General features: G+C 51.6%; 3 protein-coding genes across 4 annotated transcripts in view; 2 read left to right on the top strand and 1 right to left on the bottom strand.

Annotated features, from left to right (window-relative positions):
* Positions 1 to 359: 359 nt before the first annotated feature.
* Positions 360 to 9600, top strand: PHYHD1 (phytanoyl-CoA dioxygenase domain containing 1). Its single transcript, XM_025888374.2, has 10 exons — positions 360 to 514; positions 4416 to 4497; positions 4637 to 4684; positions 6108 to 6163; positions 6247 to 6309; positions 6957 to 6978; positions 7992 to 8120; positions 8232 to 8348; positions 9143 to 9269; positions 9429 to 9600. Exons 1-10 carry the CDS (start codon positions 416 to 418, stop codon positions 9472 to 9474), a joined length of 789 nt encoding a protein of 262 aa, XP_025744159.1. The 5' UTR covers positions 360 to 415; the 3' UTR covers positions 9475 to 9600.
* A 6-nt stretch (positions 9601 to 9606) lies between these two features.
* On the bottom strand, positions 9607 to 14140 carry DOLK (dolichol kinase). The gene has a single exon (XM_025888011.2). It carries the CDS (start codon positions 13796 to 13798, stop codon positions 12182 to 12184), a length of 1617 nt encoding a protein of 538 aa, XP_025743796.1. The 5' UTR covers positions 13799 to 14140; the 3' UTR covers positions 9607 to 12181.
* A 49-nt stretch (positions 14141 to 14189) lies between these two features.
* The window catches only part of NUP188 (nucleoporin 188), a 47063-nt gene continuing 41274 nt past the window's right edge, over positions 14190 to 19978 (top strand). For both annotated transcript variants that reach the window (XM_073905633.1, XM_025888010.1), the window contains exon 1: positions 14190 to 14245. In XM_073905633.1, the coding sequence (XP_073761734.1) occupies positions 14214 to 14245 (32 nt within the window). In that variant the 5' untranslated portion in view covers positions 14190 to 14213. The remainder of the gene's footprint in view (positions 14246 to 19978) is intronic.

The following is a 19978-nucleotide window of genomic DNA, read 5'->3' as shown; positions in this document are numbered from 1 at the left end:
TCATTACTGTAGCTCCAGCTCCTGAAACCATGCTGGTACACAGTAGATGCTCAATGAATTTTAGTTGAATAAATGAATGAGGTTGTATTCCCATGTGACCCAAGCCCGCTGGAGGGGGAGGATGGGGGGGCACCTCCCCTTCCACCTCCCTTCATTCAGGCAACCAATATTGGCTGCTCCTCACTGGGTTCCAGACACTGTGGCTGGGGTGGGGGGTGCGTGTGGGGGGAGACAGAGCAATGAACAGGACACTTGGTCCTGTCCTCACACAGCTTTGGGTTTCAGGGAGGAGTCAGGTCAGTCCTCATAAAGAGCGTGTGAAAGGGGGAAGCCTGAGTTTTCTTCTTGCCTTCAGTTTCAGGAGGATGGATTCCTGGTGCTGGAAGGATTTTTATCTGCAGATGAATGTGCCGCCATGCAACAGAGGATTGGCGAGCTAGTGGCTGACATGGATGTCCCTGTCCACTGCCGCATAGAATTTTCCACCCAGGAAGATGAGCAGCTGAGAACCAAAGTAAGTGCCTTGGGCAGGTGAGAATGGGATCTGGTCTTTGATGGGGGGGGGCTCAGTCCCCAGCCAGAGCAGCAGCCTGGAAGGGAGGGCCCTGAGGCCCATGGGCTCGTTCTGATACCAAATCAGGCCCTGAGCCCTCCCTGTGCCAGGCTAAGTGCCTTATCTGCGTATTTCCCTCTCTCCTCACTATGGACTTTTTTTTTTTTAAAGATTTTATTCATTTATTTGACAGAGAGAGAGAGGGAGATAGTGAGAGCAGGAACATAAGCAGGGGGAGTGGGAGAGGGAGAAGCAGGCTTCCCGTGGAGCAGGGAGCCCGATTGTGGGGCTCCATCCCAGGACCTGGGATCATGACTTGAGCCGAAGGCAGATGCTTAACGACCCAGGTGCCACCCACGTGCCCCCCACTATGGATTTATAAGGTTGATGTTATTACCCCCATTTGACAGCTGGGGAAAATGAGGCCTGGCTCACTTGCCCCACACCCTGTGGTTAGTAATTGGTAGAATGAGGATTTGAACCCAGATCGGCTGTTCACACAGGCTCTGCTGTACTTCCTTAGTGGTTCTCCTGCCGCAAGGGCCTCTTTTGTGGCCAGCAACCCAGAATGAGCCAAGTGATTCTGATGGGCCCCGCCCTGTGTCAGCCTTATCCCCCAGTGAGGCTAGAAACACAGCTTCTCCACCCCCACCCCTCATGACTTAATAGGACTCAATACAGTTTGACATGAGGTAAATTGAGACTCGGGGTTCTCCCACACAGTTCACGTAACCCTTCAGGAGCCTGTCTGTGGGGGCGCCTGGGTGGCTCAGGCGATGAAGCATCTGCCTTCAGCTCAGGTCATGATCCCAGGCATCGGGCTCTCTGCTCAGCGGGGAGTCTGCTTCTTCCTCTCCCTCTGTGATCTCTCTCGCTTTTGCTCCCTCCTAAATAAATAAATACAATCTTTAAAAAAAAGAAAGAAAGAAAGAAAGAAAGAAAGAAAGAAAGAAAGAAAGAAAGGAAAAGAAAAAAAGAAAGCAAAGGAAAGGAAAGGAAAGGAAAGAAAAAGAAAAGAAAAAAAAAAGGAGCCTGTTTGTGGCGTGGCCCCTGAGCCAAAGCTGTGGTCCCTGCCTGTTAATATGGCTCCTTCATGCTGAGAAGCTCCTGCCATCTGGTGGGCATAAAGGGAATTACAATGGCCTTAAGACTGGGAACCCGGAGAGCGCAGCTGAGGCACTTCCGGAGGACTATGGGTTACAGAATAATTTCCTCCAAATAGTGGGTTTCATTTGCCCTCACTCCCGCCTTCTAGGTGGGGACAGCAGAGAAGGGGTTCCAGTGCCTAGATACAGGTCACTCAAGGCCCCAAAGAGTGAGGGGGCCAATCTTGTGCCCTCTGAAGATGCCTTCTGAGAATGTTCCAGAGACCAGTGAAGGGTTGGGTGGAGGATGGGAGAATAAAGTGTCTGTATCTTGGTTTATAATGCTTGCAAAGAGCTCAGCACAGTGCCTGGTACTCGGTAAACCCTCAATATTCACCACTGATATTAAGACTTTGAAATGGGCATTAAAAGGAAAAAGATCAGGGGCACCTGGGTGGCTCAGTTAAGCCTAACCCTCGAGGTCCTGATCTCAGGGTCCTGGGATTGGGCCCTGTGTCAGGCTCCCTGCTCAGGAGGGAGTGGGCTTCTCCCTCTCTCTCTGCTCCTCCCCCCACCCATGTGCGCACATGCACGAGTGTGTGCTCTCTTTCAAATAATTAAATACAATCTTAAAAAAAAAAAAAGGAAAAAGATCATTGGGTGTCCCATCCACTTCCAGCTTACTTTGAGTTATTTTCCGACTCTGTAAGTTGTATAGAACCGATAATAACAGGGGAGCCTGGCTGGCTCAGTCAGTAGAGCGTGTGACACTCAGATGTTGGAGTCGTGAGTTCGAGCCCCATGTTGGGTGTACAGATCACTTAAAAATAAAAAAAAAAAACTGATAATAATGTCCACAGAAGTGGGTATGAAGTGGGTCCCGCAGAATGCAATTATCCTCTGTAGATCGATCCGTGTCCCATCCATCTGCAAATTCATTTCAGCATTCTTGGAATTCTTTGAACATTTTACTGGTTCCCTGGTGAATTAAGGAGTCAAGTAGAATCTTTGACATGTTTAGCTTCATTATCTTTAATTATTATTATTATTTTCTAAGTAGGCTCCACGCCCAGCACGGAGCCCAACGTTGGGCTTGAACTCAAACCCTGAGATCAAGACCTGAGTTGAGATCAAAAGTCGGACGCTTAACGACTGAGCCATCCAGGCACCCCTAGCTTCATTATCTTTAATAGTATTATTATCAGTTATGCTTCCCTGACTTGTTTCCCTCACCCTGATCCTGATACAGAACACCTATGAACATTGGAAAACAAACGTATAGTTTTCAGTGGGAAGCGCGGTGAAAGGGCCCGGCAGGTCACCACAGAGCCCGAGGCACACGTGAGAGTAGGTGTGCACGCGTGAGGGAGGCAGGGGGCTGTGCCACCTGGAGAACTTGGGGGGTCGGCACCCTCAGCTCCACTCGTGTGACCACACAGGAAGGTAGGAAGATCTACATGATGGTAGCCAAGGGCAACTAAAACCACAGGGAAAACACTGGGCATCTTCCTGAAGCGTTATTTTCATATGACGCTAAGAAATGTAAACCATGGGGGCGCCTGGGTGGTGCTGTCAGTTAAGCCTTCGACTCTTGGTTTCGGCTCAGGTTGTGATCTCAGGGTTGTGAGATCGAGCCCCATGTTGGGCTCTGCGCCCAGCAGGGTGTCTGCTTGAGATCCTCTCTCCCTCTCCCTCTGCCTTTCCTCCCCCAGTGCACGCCTCTCTCTCTCTAAAATAAATGAATCTTTTTAAAAAAAGAAATGTAGGGCGCCTGGGTGGCTCAGTTGGTTGAGCGACTGCCTTCGGCTCAGGTCATGATCCTGGAGTCCCGGGATCGAGTCCCGCATCGGGCTTCCTGCTCAGCAGGGAGTCTGCTTCTCCCTCTGACCCTCTTCCCTCTCGTGCTTTCTATCTCTCATTCTCTCTCTCTCTCAAATAAATAAATAAATAAATAAAATCTTTAAAAAATAAAAAAAGAAATGTAAAACATGGTATTAAAATTAACAAGGAAAGATTATTGAGAAAACAGAAAAAGATGAGTAATAGGTTATATTCATCAAGCATTTAGCCATGCCCTGGCTGTTTTTTGTTTAGCAACAGCAGGAATGATGATGGTAAAAGCAGATATTCATGCGGCACTTTCCACATTCCAAGGACTGTTCTGGTGCTTTCTGTATATACCAATTCAAAATCTCTACAATGCCCTATGAGATACCTTTAATCACATCCCTACTTTATGAGGCAACTAAGCCCAGAGAGGTTCAGTACTGTGGTTGTGGTCACACAGCAACCCCCTGGCAGAGCTGGGATTTGAACCTGAGTATTCTAGCTCTATGGGCTGTGTTCTCAACTACTGTAAGATTCAGCCTCTACCCGAAGCCTCCACCAATCCAGAGGCGGTCCATTCTATTACTATTTCCCTTTACAGATAAGGAAACAGGCATTGAGCAGTAAAACAAGTGACCAAGGCTACCTGGGAACCATACCTGTTTGATTACGGTGCCTAGGTTCAGAATCACACCATACCGAGCATAAGAATTATGTGACTTATTAAGAGGTTTCCAGGAAATTTTATGCTTGTGGCTTCCTATTGCACTTCCAGGCACTTGGGGTTCCTGTTCACTGAGGTCTGTGCCTCAGTGGATGAGTTTGAGAAGGGCCAGGGGGGTCTGTAGCCCTGCGGGGTTGGGAAGCATAAGCATCCCCTTCCCCCTTGGCCGGGCCCAGCTCTGACCCTGTGATGCTCTCCCAGTCACTCTGACATCCCCTCTCCACAGGGCCAGGGCAACAAAGACTATTTCTTGAGCAGTGGCGACAAGATTCGGTTCTTCTTCGAGAAAGGCGTTTTCGACAAGAAAGGTTCGGAGCTGGGGCCCCCGGGGTGTGGGAAGGGCTGGACTGGGGTGTCTCCCCCCACAGCTGGGGGGCCCCCAAGGCCAGTTGCCCAGGGGAGGGTGGGCTCCAGCTCATTTGCCTTTACCTGTTCCTTGTGCTACAGGAAATTTCCTGGTCCCTCCAGAGAAGTCCGTCAATAAAATTGGCCACGGTAAGCAGGCGCCTGGGGGAAAGGAAACAGGGAAACTGAGGCCTGAAGAGCCTTGGGGCCTAACCCAAGGACCACCGTAAGTTAGTGGCCCAGCAAAAGGCATTTCTGGCTTCAGGTCCCCTTCTGGGCCTGCTCCTCTGGCCTTATGATGCTAATCCTAGACACTACCACCACAGCACTGGGAAGAGGGGCCACCTGAGCCGCCCATGCAGATGGACGTGTGTAGACCCTCTGCTGCCTGACCTGGTGATGATCCAGGCCTCAGGCATGGGGGGTGCCTCCTGGTTCCCACTGCTTCCTGGAGCCTCCTTCAGGAGCACTTAACATGTTAGCATCGCCCCTATTCTGAGACCCCAACATGAAGCTAGGGTGCCCTCTTTCTTTCCCCAGGATCATACGTTATAATTTATTTTGCAGACCACTTATTTTTTTTTAAGATTTTATTTATTTATTTAGAGAGAGAAAGAGAGAGTGTGTGAGCAGGGGGAGGGGGAGAGGGAGAAAGAGAATCTCAAGCGGAATCCCCACTGAGCCTGGAGTCCGATGCAGGGGCTTGATCCCATGACCCCGAGATCATGACCTGAGTCAAAATCAAGAGTCGGACGGACGCTCAGCTGACTGAGCCACCCAGGTGCCCCTACTCATTTTTAAACTTGAAGTTATATCATGGTAGCTTTGTGAAAAGAATTGTGGTAAAATACATATAATATAAAATTTGCCGTCATAACCATTTTGAAATACACAATTCAGTGGCAATAAGTATATCCAATACTCACTTTTTTAAAAAAAGATTTTATTTATTTATTTGAGAGATAGAGCACGAGCAGGGGACGGGGAGGGGCAGAGAGAGAGGAAGAACCAGACTCCCCACTGGGCAGGGAGCCCGACGCGGGGCTCAATCCCAGGACCCCAGGATCATGACGTGAACCCAAGGCAGACGCTTAACCAACTGAACCAGCCAGGTACCCCCCCATCCCTCACTTTTTGTAATGACAACAATAATAATAATGAGATGATCAGGTATTCGGTGCCAGGCCCTGGCCTGAGGCTGCACATGTGTTAGCCCTTCGAGTCTTGGGGCAGCCTGAGAGGCAGGGCTGATCTCTGGTTCTGCGGTACAGAGGAGAAACAGGCTTATAGGAGAGAAATGGTCACCTGAATCAGCACAGAGCAAGTGGCAGGACCGAGATTACTACCAAGTTAGGGGCCCCTTTGAGTCAGGTCTGGAGTGAGGTTTCCAGATGGCTGCAAGGTCGAGAATAAGGTTGTGGGCCCATCTCTTGGTTATAAACCGGCAGAAAGCTCAATGCATACAAATAGGTGAGAAGCCATAGCAAGGCCTGTGTCTGGGCGCCCAGGGCCAGGCACGGAGGGACGCGTGAGGGCGGGGGGGCTGGCTGGTCAGCCTGCCTCTGTCCTGCAGCTCTGCATGCCTATGACCCTGTCTTCAGGAGTGTCACATACTCCCCCAAGGTGCAGGTGAGCAGGGGTGTGGGTGAGGGTGGGGGGGGCCCAGATGTGAGTGAGGGCAGGCTAGACGTTTGACCTCTGTCCCCTTTCAGGCTTTGGCCAAAAGTCTGGGCTTCCAGGTGCCCGTGGTCGTGCAGAGCATGTACATCTTTAAGGTGAGCTCCCCTGTCCTCCCCAGGCCTCAGTTTACCCTCTGTAATATGGGCAAAGTCCTCATACCAAGCCCCTCCTTATGATGGACCAAAAGCTGCTTCCCTGAGGAATTACTAAGTTGCACGGAGAACATGCAAAATCCGTCTCCTCTGGGTAAGGCGCCTGGCATTTAATTGGTGCTCAGTTAAAATTTGGTGGCAGGAGGGAAGGAGACCCCCAGGACTCCCTTCTTCCTTCTTTTGCCATTGAAATGCTCTGCTCCCAGCTTCAAGGCCCAGCTCAGTGCCACCTCCTCCAGAAGCCTTCCAGTTTTCCCCTGGGAAGAGAGGGACCCGTGTCTGATCATGGGGCTGAGAGGCTTAGCCTCAGGCCTGGGCGCAAGTCACTCTTGCTGCCCCTCACTTCTGCCTTTGCTCTCGGGAGGCATGCGTGTTGTGCTCAGACTCGGAGCACCCTTGTGGGCAGGGCGCTTTCTCTCTTTGCAGCCCTCCCGGGCCTGGCACATGGTGGGTACTCCATAGCTGGGTGCCGATGTGGAATCCTCAGAGGATAACCTGTGGCCGGGTTAGAGCACCCCACAAGACTCAGTGCGGCCCCTGCTCCAACGCACTTTCCCCTGGCCTCACCTGGCCCTTCTTCTCTCTTGCAGCAACCTCACTTTGGTGGCGAAGGTGAGCTGAGAACAGGCTGTGGGGGCCAGCAAAGGCCACGGTAGGAGATCTGGGGCATTGGTGCTTGTTAGGTCTGTGGAGGGAGGGATGGCGCTTGCTGAGGTGTCCGTGGGCAAGAGGGAGAAGCTAACTTTTGTTCCCTTCTGGATGCACAGATACCCTTTACAGCCTCCCTCGTGGGCAATTCCCTACTTCTGCTTAAATACCTCCCGTGACAGGGGGCTCATCCCCTCACAGCCAGCCCTTTCCTTCCGTGCATGAGCCCAAGTCGGCCTCCTTGTGACTGCCTGCTCCTCCCCACCATTCAGCCCGAGGACAGTCTCCTGAAGGGATGAGCAGCCCCTCCCTGAGTTCAGCACGCCCACCTCCTTCAGTCGGTCCTCCTCCAAATTCTTTGGAGCACCCACCATTAGGACACCTTCCTCTGGACGCTGTCTGGATTGCTCAAGTCCCTCTTCAAGTTTGGGGCTTGGAAAACACACAGTTCCCCGGGAAGGAAGGAAGGGAGACTAGCATCCGCAGTCTGAAGTCCTTTGTTCAGTGGTCGTCTGTCCTGGCTGAGCCCCAGCACTGGGTGGAGGGGGTTAAGATGTGGATGGGGGCCAGTCGCACACCCTCTCCTTTTGTACTCAACTCCCCAGTCTTACGCCGCCCAGTGGACCCTCTGGTGGCTGTTTGGTAAAGGATGGTGGCTTTAGTTGCCTGGCCAGAATCAAACCACATCAGCCACTTTTTAGCAAGTATAGCGTTGGGCCCAGTACTAAGCACTTTTCACACACTGTGTCGTGGGGTCCTTCAGCAACCCTATGAGGTAGGTGACTGCCGAGGCCACTTCATGGTTTAGGAAATGGAAGTTTTGAGAGGTGAAATCTCGTGCCCTGAGTCTCCAGGCCAGGAAGTCGTGGGTTTCCAGCTGACTCGGGAAGGCTCAGAGAGCACCAGGGAGTGGGGAACAAGGCCAAGGTGAGGTGGGCCAGGTTCCTCATGCCCGGGGTTGGGGTGGCTTGCTGCAGTCACCCCTCACCAGGACTCCACCTTCCTGCACACGGAGCCCCTGGGCCGGCTGCTGGGCATATGGATAGCAGTGGAGGATGCCACTCTGGAGAATGGCTGCCTCTGGTTCATCCCAGGCTCCCATACCGGTAAGGACAACTGTCTCGCCCCCCCCGCGCGTGCCCCCCCCCCCCCCCCCCCCCCCCCCGGCAGAGAGGCCCGGATAAAAGAGAGGCTAAAGGCTCCACCTTGGCCTGCAGGTGGGGTGTCCAGAAGGCTGGTCCGGACCCCTGCTGGCTCGAAGCCTGACATCAGCTTCCTTGGGTCAGAGCCTGTCCGGGATGCCAGCCTCTTTGTGCCCACCCCAGTGCGGAGAGGTAGGTGGGAATGCAGAGGGCAGGGAGGCAGGCTCTGAGGCTGTGCCTGTGGGTCTGTGCTTGCTCCGACCCCCCAGCTCCCCTGCGGCCCGTGAAGTCACAGAATGGGAGGTCAGACTGGACGGGCACTGGGAAGTCTGAAGGCCGCGCCATTAACCGGAAGGCCTCCCAGATCAGGCTAGAATCCAGACTCTGCTGTCTCTTTGGGCAAATGACTGAACCTCCCTGAGCCTCAGTCTTTCCAAACGTAAAGTGGGGAGGTCAGTGAGATAGATGATGCATACAAGATGGGGCACACAGCAGATGCTGAACGAATGCTGGCCATTCCTTTTAGAACAGGGCAACCTGATGTCCAGCCTGGCTTTTTTTAAGATTTTATTTATTTGAGAGAGAGAGAGCATGAGCCGGGGAGGGAGGCAGGGACAGAGGGAGAGGGAGAAGGAACATGGGGCTCGATCCCAGGACCCTGGGATCATGACCCGAGCTGAAGATAGACGTTTAACCACTGAGCCATCCAGGCGCCACCCGGCCGAGTTTTGATAGCGAGGTCCCAGCTACTTGGCACAGTACAGACACTTCGGCCTGGTTCTGCAAACACCACAGAAGAGGATGCCCTTGCCAAGGCTTGCCAAGGGCACAGGTCACAGCAGAGGGAACTTGGTCCCAGGGGAACCTCCGGCCAATAGCATAGCCTCTGACCCTGGAGGATGAACAGGCCACAGAACCACTCAAGGGAGGAGCGGCCTCTGTCCCTCCCCGCCAAGTGTTCTCCTGATCCGGTGCATTCCTGCCAGGGGACCTCGTCCTAATCCATGGAGAAGTGGTACACAAGAGTGAGCAGAACCTCTCCGACCACTCACGCCATGCCTACACTTTCCATCTCATGGAGAGCTTGGGCACCGTCTGGAGCCCGGAGAACTGGTAGGTGGCAGGGGCTGGGTGTGTGCGTGTGTGTGGGTGTGTGTGTGCACGCGCGCACGTGCCCTGGACAAGCACACCCTGGACAAGCTCCTGAAGAGGTCCTGGAGGCAGGGAGCAGTGACACTGGTGCCTCAAAGTCATCTCGCTCTCTCTCCGCAGGCTCCAGCCAACAGCTAAGCTGCCCTTTCCCCCACTGTACACCTGAGTGCCTTCTCTGGGCTGGGCCTGGCCCGTCTGGGTGAAGCCGTGGGCCTCACGCACCAGCGTCTCACCCAGCTGACCAGCTGCAAAGGGGAAGTCGAATCTCTCCTCCCTGCGCTTTCTCCCTGCCGGGGTCTGTGCCCCTCAGCCCTGCAGACAGGCAGGCGGGAGGTGGCAGGTGGGCAGCAGGAGCCCCGGATGGATGGCTTTCCGGAGACCTCTACCTCTCTGCCTTTCCCCTGCCCCACCTCAACCTCCCCCTGAAGGCAGCCTCTCACCATGAAAGCATTCTGGGTACTTCTCTGCTGGCTTCCCACTGTTCTCTCAGATGCAACTCGGATTATGATGATGCAAGACATGCAATAAAAGCGACTTCTGAATGCAGCTTCTCGACCCTTCTTTCCCAAACTGCTTTGCTTTCAAGATGAGAGCCCTGCTGAAAATCTTCCCAGGTGTCCCAGCCCTGCCAGGTGAGGTCTGCACGATTTTAATAACACCGCGGGTGTTTGCTGTGCCAAGAGTTTTAAGTGTTTTGTCTGTGTCCTCACACCTCCCAGCAAGGTGCTCTTATCATCTGGGTTTAACAGACAGGAGAAGCTGACACGTGGTGTGGGTAGTTTCAGTGACCTGCTCCAGTCACAGGGCTGTTCAGTTTAGTGACTCAGCCTGTACTTCTAACCTTTGTGCTCCCCAGTACTCCTTGCTTGGGGAGGGGAGAAGACCAGGGCTGGGAATACAGTTCCAGATTCTGGTCCTGGCTTTGTGACCGACTTGTTTTCTGGTCACAGGCTGGGCCCAGTTTGCCACCTGTACAATCAAGGGGCCAGAGTAGGCCTCCATGGTCCCTCTCTGTGGGCATGCTTGGCGGGCACCCAGACCTTCTGCAGGGGCAATGTGGTAGACATTCAAGATCTGCACAGCCAGGATTTGGCCCAAAGGTTGCAAACGGGCTATGGATGTGTTTTGTCTGGGCCTCAGGGTTTTTTGGAAAAAAAAAAATTTTTTTTTAAACTGGGAGGTTTCACATAATAATGCACGTTTCTAAGCTTCCTTGAATGAGCAGGTCAGCAACTGTGGGCCTACGGCTGAGCGCAGTGATGCCTGGCTGGAACAGCCTCCTTGGAGGCACCTCCGCTCCTCACTTCCCACTTCCCCTGCCCTCCACCGCATTACCTGCCTGGCCTCAGCAGCCTTAAGAATTTGTGACCTTAATTTTCAGTCCCAACTCTGTGGATAAGCCGAGGCCTGGAGGACAGAGCCCTTCCCCAAAGGCCACCCAGGGAGTCAGCGAGGCAAAGCACTTCCTTGGCATTTTGCTGCCTCTTTTAGCAAGTAGAAAGCTGCCAGAGGGAAGGGAAGGGTTTGTTAAGTCTTCTCTGAACCCAAAAGGAATGTCTTAATACTTTCCTCTGAGGGACAGGGCTTGGTAGAGATCCCTAGCCTGAAGAGCTTGCTAGAACTCTGCTCCTGGCTTCTGGCCTCGGTGGGCCAAAGTTCTCAGGTCTTCCAGCTAGGCCTGTCCCTGCTGGGTTGGGTGAGAAGGGGAGAACCTTGCCCAGCCTCAGGCAACTCCCACTGATGGGATAGGTTCCATGCACTCGGCAAATGTCCACTGGGTTCCCGCTACAATGCGGGGCTCTCCTGGCACTGGGGGATACGGTAGGGAATGGGGCAGCCCTGGACTCTGCCCTGCAGAGAGCAAGGATACAGCATAGGCTCCACAGGAGAACCATTCTGAACTCTCGGTGAACCCCGCCAGCCCCTGGTCTCTAATTTCTTACCAAGAGAAGAAACACAGGTTTGGACATGACTGGAGTGTGAGAGGGTCTCAGGAAGGACCCCCTGCTAAGGACCCTGTGTCATCCAGCTTGACCTTCATCAGCACTGCTCAGCCAGGCAGCAGAGGCCTTGAGGCAGGAGTGGAGTTGGCTGAAACAGGAAATCGGCCCAGGCCTGATACTCTTCTTCGTCCAGCCCTTCCACGCATGCAACAGACGATTTCACCTTTCCCCTTCAGCCCAGAGGGGAGAAAGCACATGCGCTTGGCTCTTTTCCTCTTGGGTTCTCCTCCAAATGTAGCCAGGGGAGTAAGGTCATGCTGGTCTCCAAGCACAACCCATAAAACCTCTTGGCTTGCCTGGCTTTTTGCTGACACGAGGGCTGGCCTTGGCTTAACAATGACACTTACCCTTACTATTTGTTCATTATGCATGGGCTGTGGGCTGGACCCTTCACACACCTCACCTCCCTGGCTCCTCACCTGTGAGGTGCAGGCTCTTACTATTCCCATCTTGCAGACAGGAGAACTGAGGCCCAGAGTGGTTAAGCAACTTGCACGGTTAAATAGTGCTGCCAAGGACTCTGACCAGGTTAGTTTGACTCAGAACCTGAGGTGGTGACCATTACACTCTACTGCCTCCAGGGTCCAACCGGGACCCACCCCCGGGGGATCACAAGATGAAGTGGGGTGGGGGGGGTTTACACCACACTCAAGTTCTTTGTGTTGCTGTGTTCTCTTTAAGCCTTTTTTTCTTTTTAAACATCAGCAAAATTAAAACCAGGAGTGCTTTGATTTTTATTTTGAATCTGAATCAACTGGAAAATCAAATCTGCTTCTCACCCCTTGGCTCTTCATGCCCAAGTGGCTGGCGGCTGTGGGGACCATTCATCCTCCCCATGTCCCTGTTTCCTCCAACACTGCTGCGCAGCAGCTAGGCCATCAGCAATATCAGGAGGTAGAGAGGCAACAGGAGATTGTCTATCTGCGTAGTGTATGCTTCTAGGAGGGACACGATGCTGATAGAGCCCAAAATCCAAGCATAACTGTAGTTTAGGTCCACTCCACTGTCAAAGATTAAGATCAGAGCTACAGAAATGATCTGGGCAAATATAGAGGTCATGGTCCCCTCAAAAGTCTTTTTGGTTCCAGGCCAGTGGATTTCCCCCATGGTGCTGCCAAAGATGGAGGCCACAGTGTCGCCCACACCCACAGCCAGGACCCCTGCATAGGGGACTAGGGCCCTTGCTCCCGCCAAGCTGCCCTTCTGTGTGCAGGGTCTGGGGACCAGCCAGATGGGAAGAGACATGCCCAGGAGCAGGTAGATGTGTGTCAGGATGAGTGGTCCACTGTCTCGTTCATCTAGGAAAAGGGACAGGAGGCTCCTCAGAGTGTGGCCGAGGGGCTTGATGCGGAAATAGCGCACGTACTCCAGAAAGATGAAGACTGCCAGACATATGGTGGCAGCTACATAGAGCAGTGTCCGGTCAAAGATGATGCCCGGGATGTAGGTGGCCACCACAATGAAGTGGAAATACTTCCGGGCAATGGTGGGGGCCTGGTGCTTCTTGGACTCAGAAGATGACCGCTTGGCATTCTGGTACAGCACCACCAGGCAGGCTAAGGTGGCCAGCAGAGACCAGTAGACTAGGAGGTAGATGCGGGTCTCTGTCTGGAAGAGGAACTGAAGAAGCCAGAGCAGGGGGTTCTTGCGGATGAGCCGGTGCAGCCAGGGCAGGACCACACCAAGGCCCAGCACACAGGTCATGAGGTGGAAGAAGATGGAGGAAGCCCAGGTACCTGAGTCCATGAAGACAAAGAGGGTGCTGAAGAAGATGCCCATAAGCACCATCCCGACCACCACCACAAGCAGGAAGAAATCCACTGGGTCTCCCTGGCTTTCCACCACAGTCAGAGAGCGCTTGATGAGCTGGTTAAGCATGAAGCTGATGCCACCCAATACAAGCAGTGCCTCCCCAGGGGTAAAGCAGCGGGGCAGCAGGTACAGCAGGATCATGTTGAGGTAGACGAAGATCAGCAGGACCTCCAGGACCTCGATCACCTCGCCCACACTCAGTGAGTGCTTCATGATGTAAATGATGACACCTCCAGCCAAGCCTGAGATGACACAAGTGTTGGTGGGCACTGGGCGACTGATGCCCAGCGCCAATACTGAAGAGAAGAGGGCCACTGCCATGCCAGTGGCTGCCACCACAATCCCAAAGCGCTCGAAGTATGGGTTCCCCACTGACTGGCAGCGCTCCTTCATGACCAGTCCGAGCAAAGGCATGACCACGGAGGCGGGCAGCAGGCCACTGTTTGCGGACATGCGGAACTGGAAGACGGCGCTTCCCTGCTGCAGCAGCCGGTCCCACTTGTACTGGACGTAGAAGGCCTGCACTGCGAGGGCCACGGCGCACCACGAGTATCGGTCCCACACGGCTGCGTGGATGCTTAGCACGACTGCGAACACTACTGCTGCCTCCGCCAGCACCGACCCGCTCAGCGGAGCCCCGTTCCCCGAGGCCGGGGGAGCGTGCTCTCGGGTCATGTCTCTAGACCTGGGGCCCCGGGGAAACCGGGGTGACTAGCTACGCCTCGGCCTCTGGGTCCCTCAAGCCCCGCCAAGACGACAGCGGCAGTTTCACACAGCCAGCACCTTCTCTTTCCGTTCTCCAGCTGCGAGGAGGGAAGCTCCACTGTAGGCAAGCCACTTTCTGAGGCTTGGGAACTGGCGCCCAGCGATCCTCCACCGCCTCGCACCTAGGACGGAGACGTTGCCACTCGGCCCCTCGCTTCACAGCCCCGGCTGCTCTCGCCGCGGGTTCCTCACCTCTCCGGCCGTCTCCATCTTGGCCCCGCCCCGCCGTCACGTGACGAAAAGGCACCAGCCACGGCCGGTCCGGAGGCGGACGGTCACGTGGGGGCGGCGTCTGGGGGCGGGGCTGGGGCGCGCGCGCGCGAAGATGGCGGCGGCCGCCGGCGGGCCGTGTGTGAGGTGCGGAGCGGGCCGAGTCAGCGGGGGTGGCTGTGAGGCGCGGGGTCGAAGTCAAGCGGAAGCCGGGCGGGACTTGCGGGCGAGATGTGGCGGCGGTGGCGGGGCGAAGCCTGGCCAGGTGGACGGGTGTCGAGACGGGAGGCGGTTACGTCCAAACGGTCCCCGCGCGCGGGGATCTCAGGCGACTTCTCCAAGACGGGGCTGGTGCCTCACCCCTTCCCTCAGCGCCGGCCTCCCATCTCGTCACCTAGTCTCTTTCCCTTCCTCCCTCCCCACGGGCGCGTTCCTCGGCGGCCCCCACCCCCACCCCCGCGCTTCCTGGTCGGGCGTGACGCTCCCTCGAGGCGCGACGGGGCGCTTCGCGGTCGCCCGGGGGAGCCCCCACCTCGGTCCCCGCTGCAGCCCGGGTGCCCTGCCCCGCGACGTTCCCAGGTTGCCCCATGTGCTCGTTAGGAGGGCTGTTCCGTGTGTCGCCGAGCCACCTCCCTGCAGTTGCTGCCCTCTTGCTCCGCGCAGCCTTTCATTCATCCAGCTATTCGTTTTCTCATGCATTGGTTCCATCAGCCGACGTGCCCGAATCCTTTAGGAGAGCCCAGGCCCGGTTACTGGACTTTGGGGACGAGCAGATGAAATGTTAAAAAGAAAGAGACAGTTCTTACTTTATGTAAAGAGCGCTTACTAGCGCCAGACACTGGCGAAGCGCTTCCTATGCCTTAGCTCATTGGATTCTCACAAGTCCGTGAGGCACCTTCTCTTTTACAGATGACTCACAAATCCAACTCCGAACCAGCTAGGTGGTAAAGTGAGGTTTCAAACCGAAGTCGGCCCGACTCCGAAGCTTTAACCAGATGACCACATCTCCGTCTTGCACCTTCCTGCTTGAAGTGTTTTCCGTTGTCCCTACCATCCTCGGTCCTAAAAGTCAGCATCCCCGTCACTTACTGTGCCAGCACTGTTTGGCCCCGTTTTTGTGTTACGCACTGCTGTATCCTCAGCACCCAGAGGAGCATATAATAGGCGCTCAGTAAATATTTATTACAAACATCGCCCATCTTTTCTGTTATCACTTGCTTCACCTCTGGGCTCCAGTGAGATTTTCTTCTTTGGAATTTCCACTGGACTGCTTCTGAACTTTGCCGGGACGAGTTTACTTTTTCCTCCTTAGCTGTTTCATCTGGCATCATTGTGGTCAGGGTGCCCTCCTTTTCTTATGTTTATCTCATAGTCACTGTGGCGGTTGGGTAGGTTTAGCTCCTGCAGGGTAAGGCACTCTCTTCAATGAACAGGAACAAGGGAAGGGAAGGGGGCTGGTTTGCTTGAAATATGCTTTGACATCCCTGGGAACCTACCGAAATCACACCTGAAGATGGAAAAAATGACGCTAGGATTTCTAGGCACCGCTTTGCTCAGAGCATGTGTTAGAGTGGTCTTTCTTTTTGTACTGGAAAGCACGTTTTAACAGTTAGGATTATACTGAGCAGCAGCCTTCTGTTTGAAGTGCCTGGAGGTCTGGACTAAGAAAACTTAAAATTTATTCCTGGTGTCTGCTGGTTTGCAAGTGACCTCAGACAGTCCACTTTACCCTTGGAACCTGTTTCTCCAAATGAGTCCTTTTCACGGTAGTATTGAGGTGGCTCTGAAGCATGTAGGAGAGTCCTTGTTTATGTTGATAGGAGCTGGCACTAGTCAAAAATAGAATAATACACTTAATTAAATCACTCAGGGTTTTGGAAATGTCCCTCAGGGTTTGGCAGACAGTCAGTTTGAATCTTGGCATTTTTAGGTATCACTTGAGTTCTTCAGCTAATGTGTTCGTAGAAGTTTGAGTGGTGTACGTGAGCTAAAAAAAACAAAAACAAAAACAAAACCACCAACAGCAGTTCCAAAAGCTTGTTGTTAAGCTTAAATCTCAGTTCACACAAGAGGCTTGTACCTAATCTGTGGAGTCAGGGCATCCATGGACAGTGGTTGCTTTTATTTATTATCTCCCTGTGGATTATAACTGTGTTTCTCAAAAGAACTATTTCAGAGTAGGTTGGCTGTGTCGCAGCTTTCTACCAAAAGGACTCCATCGTAGAGGCTCTCCTTCCTAACCTCCTAGTAGCTTTCCTCCAAAGGTTTCCAACCACCTGGATCTCTCTAGGGAAGATAATTTCCAGTTTCCGTTGAGTCCAGCTCTTTTAGGAATGGAGTTCCATGTTGTCTGCCAGAACATTGGGCTGAAAGACAATAAATTTTTAAAACTTTACCTTTGAGGCAAGGTATTTAGTTTCTGTGCTGTGGTTTCTCCTCCAAATACTTAGTTCAGACTTATTTATTGTGCAAATAAATGAGACATACCGTAGTACATATTTTGTTTCTTGAAAATATATATAGAAGATGTTTCCCTGAGGCTTTGGATTGGGCATCACAGTTCCGGCCATGGTTGTTGTGTCTAGAGGATCACCTGCTAAACCTTCAGGTTCCAATTTGAGGTGAAGTCTTCCATCAGTCCCTGGATCAGTTGCCAGCGATCTCTCTCTTCTCTATTTTCTTTCTTTTTTTTTTTTTTTTAGATTTTATTTATTTATTTGAGAGACAGAGAATGAGACATAGAGAGCACGAGAGGGAAGAGGGTCAGAGGGAGAAGCAGACTCCCCGCTGAGCAGGGAGCCCGACGTGGGACTCGATCCCGGGACTCCAGGATCATGGCCTGAGCCAAAGGCAGTCGCTTCACCAGCTGAGCCACCCAGGCGCCCCTCTCTTCTCTATTTTCTGTCTAACGTGGTTATATTTCTTTGTAGTGTCTAATTCTTAGGATCATGCTTTTATTACTTTCTGTTTTCTCGCTGATTATGTAATGTGTGCTTAACGTCCTCGGTCATTCCCAACACTAAATGAGTATCGGGAGGGTCTTAGGCTTGTGCGTATCCCCTTTATTCCTAGACCAGAAAACGTGTGGGAATCGAAGCGCCAGTGACACTTGTTTCCGAAAGGATTTCCTTCCTGATCAATTACCATTTTCTCCTTTTTTTTTTTTAAGATTTTATTTATTTATTTGACACAGAGAGAGAGACAGGACATGGTTTTGTCAATAAAAAAATTTATTTTTTTGCCAATAAAAATTTTAATTTCTAAACACTTTTTTTTTTTGAGTAGTAAGTATAAAAGTTACTGCTTTACTATAGGACAGTGATCTCCAATATAGTTTAGGAGCAGAGTCTTTCTCTTCCCCCTCCCTCTGCCCAAAAAAGGCTAATATATCAAACATAAAACATAGAGAGGGTCTATACTGACCAGGTCTTTTACCTGCTCCTCTGAAACAAATTATACTCTGGAGCAGTGGTGATTTCGGAATTAACTTGTGTAGTCATTTTAAAATGTAGATTTCCAGGGTGCCTTGGTGGCTCAGTGGGTTAAGCGTCTGTCTTCGGCTCGGGTCACGATCTCCAGGGTCCTGGGATGGAGCCCTGCCTTGGGCTCCCCGCCGAGTGGGGAGTCTGCTGTTCCCTCTCCCTCTGCCCTTCCCCCTGTGCTCAGGCTCTCTCTCTCAAATAAATAAAAATCTTAAAAAAATAAATAAAACGCAGATTTCCCATGCCTAACCTTTGAGAAACAGTAGCTCTAGGTTGTGACCAGGATTCCATGGTGTTGCTGTGTTGTTCCTGGCTGATTTTGCTGTATGTGATCTGAAGATAACATATTTGAGAAACACTCTTTTAGGATATTTATTTAAAAAAAAAAAAAAAGCATGGGGCACCTGACTGGCTGTCGGTAGAGCGTGCGACTCTTGGGTCCACGTTGGGTATAGAGATTACTTAACAAGATCTTTAACAACAACAAAAAAAACCCCAAAATCTTTAGATTGTGGTGTCATCAACACCCACAGCTTGAATTTGACAGAACAAGGAATTCTGGGCCCCGGCAGCAGGTCCTTGAGTGTGGGCTGGGGTCTTTGTGGTTTCTTCTGGGAATCACTGCTACCTAGCTAACAAGAGACCTAAGTTCTGAAAGCAAATGTGGATAAATTAAAGCTAAGTGATGTCCAGGCTTTTTGAAATTGGAAGATGGATGATCAGAGTGATTTGATTTATTTGCTCAGGCATACAAATGCCTTCAATTAATGATAAATTTCTTTGCATTAATTTTGGTATACTGTTAGCCCCATTATTAGCTATGTGTCATATAGTAGGAATCTAATACATTCTGTGCAAATCATAAGCTATCCTTGGTAAAGTTCAAGTATATCCCATTTTAAATAAAGCCCTTCCTTAATTTTTTGTTAATTCAGACTAATCGAACAAGAAAGATAATTCTCTTTACAAAAGGCAGTCTTACTTTAAAATTTTACTATAAATTTCTTTAAATGGTGAGCTTGCCTTTGTTTTTAATTACTTAGGGCTTGGTTTACTCAGACCTTTTAATATACATTGTCAATAAAGAGTCCTATTTGTTTCATTAACTAGGTCTAATCTCCTGATTTTTGTTTTTTTTTTTTTAAAGATTTTTTATTTATTTATTTGAGAGAGAGAGAATGAGAGATAGCACGAGAGGGAAGAGGGTCAGAGGGAGAAGCAGATTCCCTGCTGAGCAGGGAGCCCGATGCGGGACTCGATCCCGGGACTCCAGGATCATGACCTGAGCCGAAGGCAGTCGCTTAACCAACTGAGCCACCCAGGCGCCCCTAATCTCCTGATTTTTGAACAGTGAATGCTGTTTTGTCATCAGAAAAATGATTAGCGATCCCACAGAGCCATTGTGGGAGCTGGTGTCTGTTGATGCAGCAGGACTCAAGTATTTTCTTAAAAGCATTAACCCTGAGAAAAGAGATTTATTTTATTTTTATTTTTTTAAAGATTTTATTTATTCATTTGACAGAGAGACAGTGAGAGAGGGAACACAAGCAGGGGGAGTGGGAGAGGGAGAAGCAGGCTTCCTGCCGAGCAGAGAGCCCGATGTGGGGCTCGATCCCAGGACCCTGGGATCATGACCTGAGCCGAAGGCAGACGCTTAATGACTGAGCCACCCAGGCGCCCCTAGAAAAGAGATTTATAATTTTTTTTAAAGATTTTATTTATTTAATTGACAGAGAGAGAGAGAGACAGCGAGAGAGGGAACACAAGCAAGGGGAGGGTCAGAGGGAGAAGCAGGTTCCCCGCCAAGCAGGGAGCCCGATGCGGGGCTCAATCCCAGGACCCTGGGATCATGACCTGAGCCGAAGGCAGTCGCTTAACCAACTGAGCCACCCAGGCGCCCCAAGAGATTTATAATTTTAAGTGTGTTTAAGCCTCTTTTGATGGGAAAAATCTTGACTTTTTTTTTTTGGTAAAGATTTTATTTTAAGTAATCTACACCCAGTGTGGGCCTTGAACTAGCAACCCTGAGATCAAGAGTTGTACGCTCCACCCACTGAGCCAGCCAGATGCCCCCTGAAAGAAAAGTTTTAAGTAGAGCTAGTGCTTGGTGTTAGTTTTCATGGGAGAAACATTTTTCAATTTATCCTCATAGTTAGGAGAGCTTGTGTCCTTTTTGTTAGATGTTTAGTATATATTCTTAGATCTTTTCATCTTCTCTGCAGGCAGGCTTTCTAGGCAGTTTTAATTTTTTTTTTTTTTTTTTTTTTTAATGAGACGGGGAGAGAGAGTGAGTAGGGGGCAGAGGGAGAGGGAGAAAATCTCAAGCTGACTCCATGCTGAGCTTAGAGCCCGACTCAGGGCTTGATCCCACAGCCCTGAGATTCTGACCTGAGCTAAA

Source organism: Callorhinus ursinus, unplaced genomic scaffold (genome assembly GCF_003265705.2).
Source record: "Callorhinus ursinus isolate GAN/ISIS: 27379988/994484 unplaced genomic scaffold, GSC_fseal_2.0 scaffold24, whole genome shotgun sequence".
NCBI classification, from domain to species: Eukaryota; Metazoa; Chordata; class Mammalia; order Carnivora; family Otariidae; genus Callorhinus; species Callorhinus ursinus.
The sequence above is the reverse complement of the archived record's forward strand: the minus strand, read 5'-3'. Positions and strand labels throughout refer to the sequence as shown.

Coding starts and splice junctions, on each gene's coding strand:
- PHYHD1 (XM_025888374.2), top strand. CDS start 416: ATGCAACAGAGGATTGGCGAGCTAGTGGCTGACATGGATGTCCCTGTC. Junction 4,685..6,107: donor CGTCAATAAAATTGGCCACG/GTAAGCAGGCGC, acceptor TCTGTCCTGCAG/CTCTGCATGCCTATGACCCT. Junction 8,349..9,142: donor GCCCACCCCAGTGCGGAGAG/GTAGGTGGGAAT, acceptor CATTCCTGCCAG/GGGACCTCGTCCTAATCCAT.
- DOLK (XM_025888011.2), bottom strand. CDS start 13,798: ATGACCCGAGAGCACGCTCCCCCGGCCTCGGGGAACGGGGCTCCGCTG.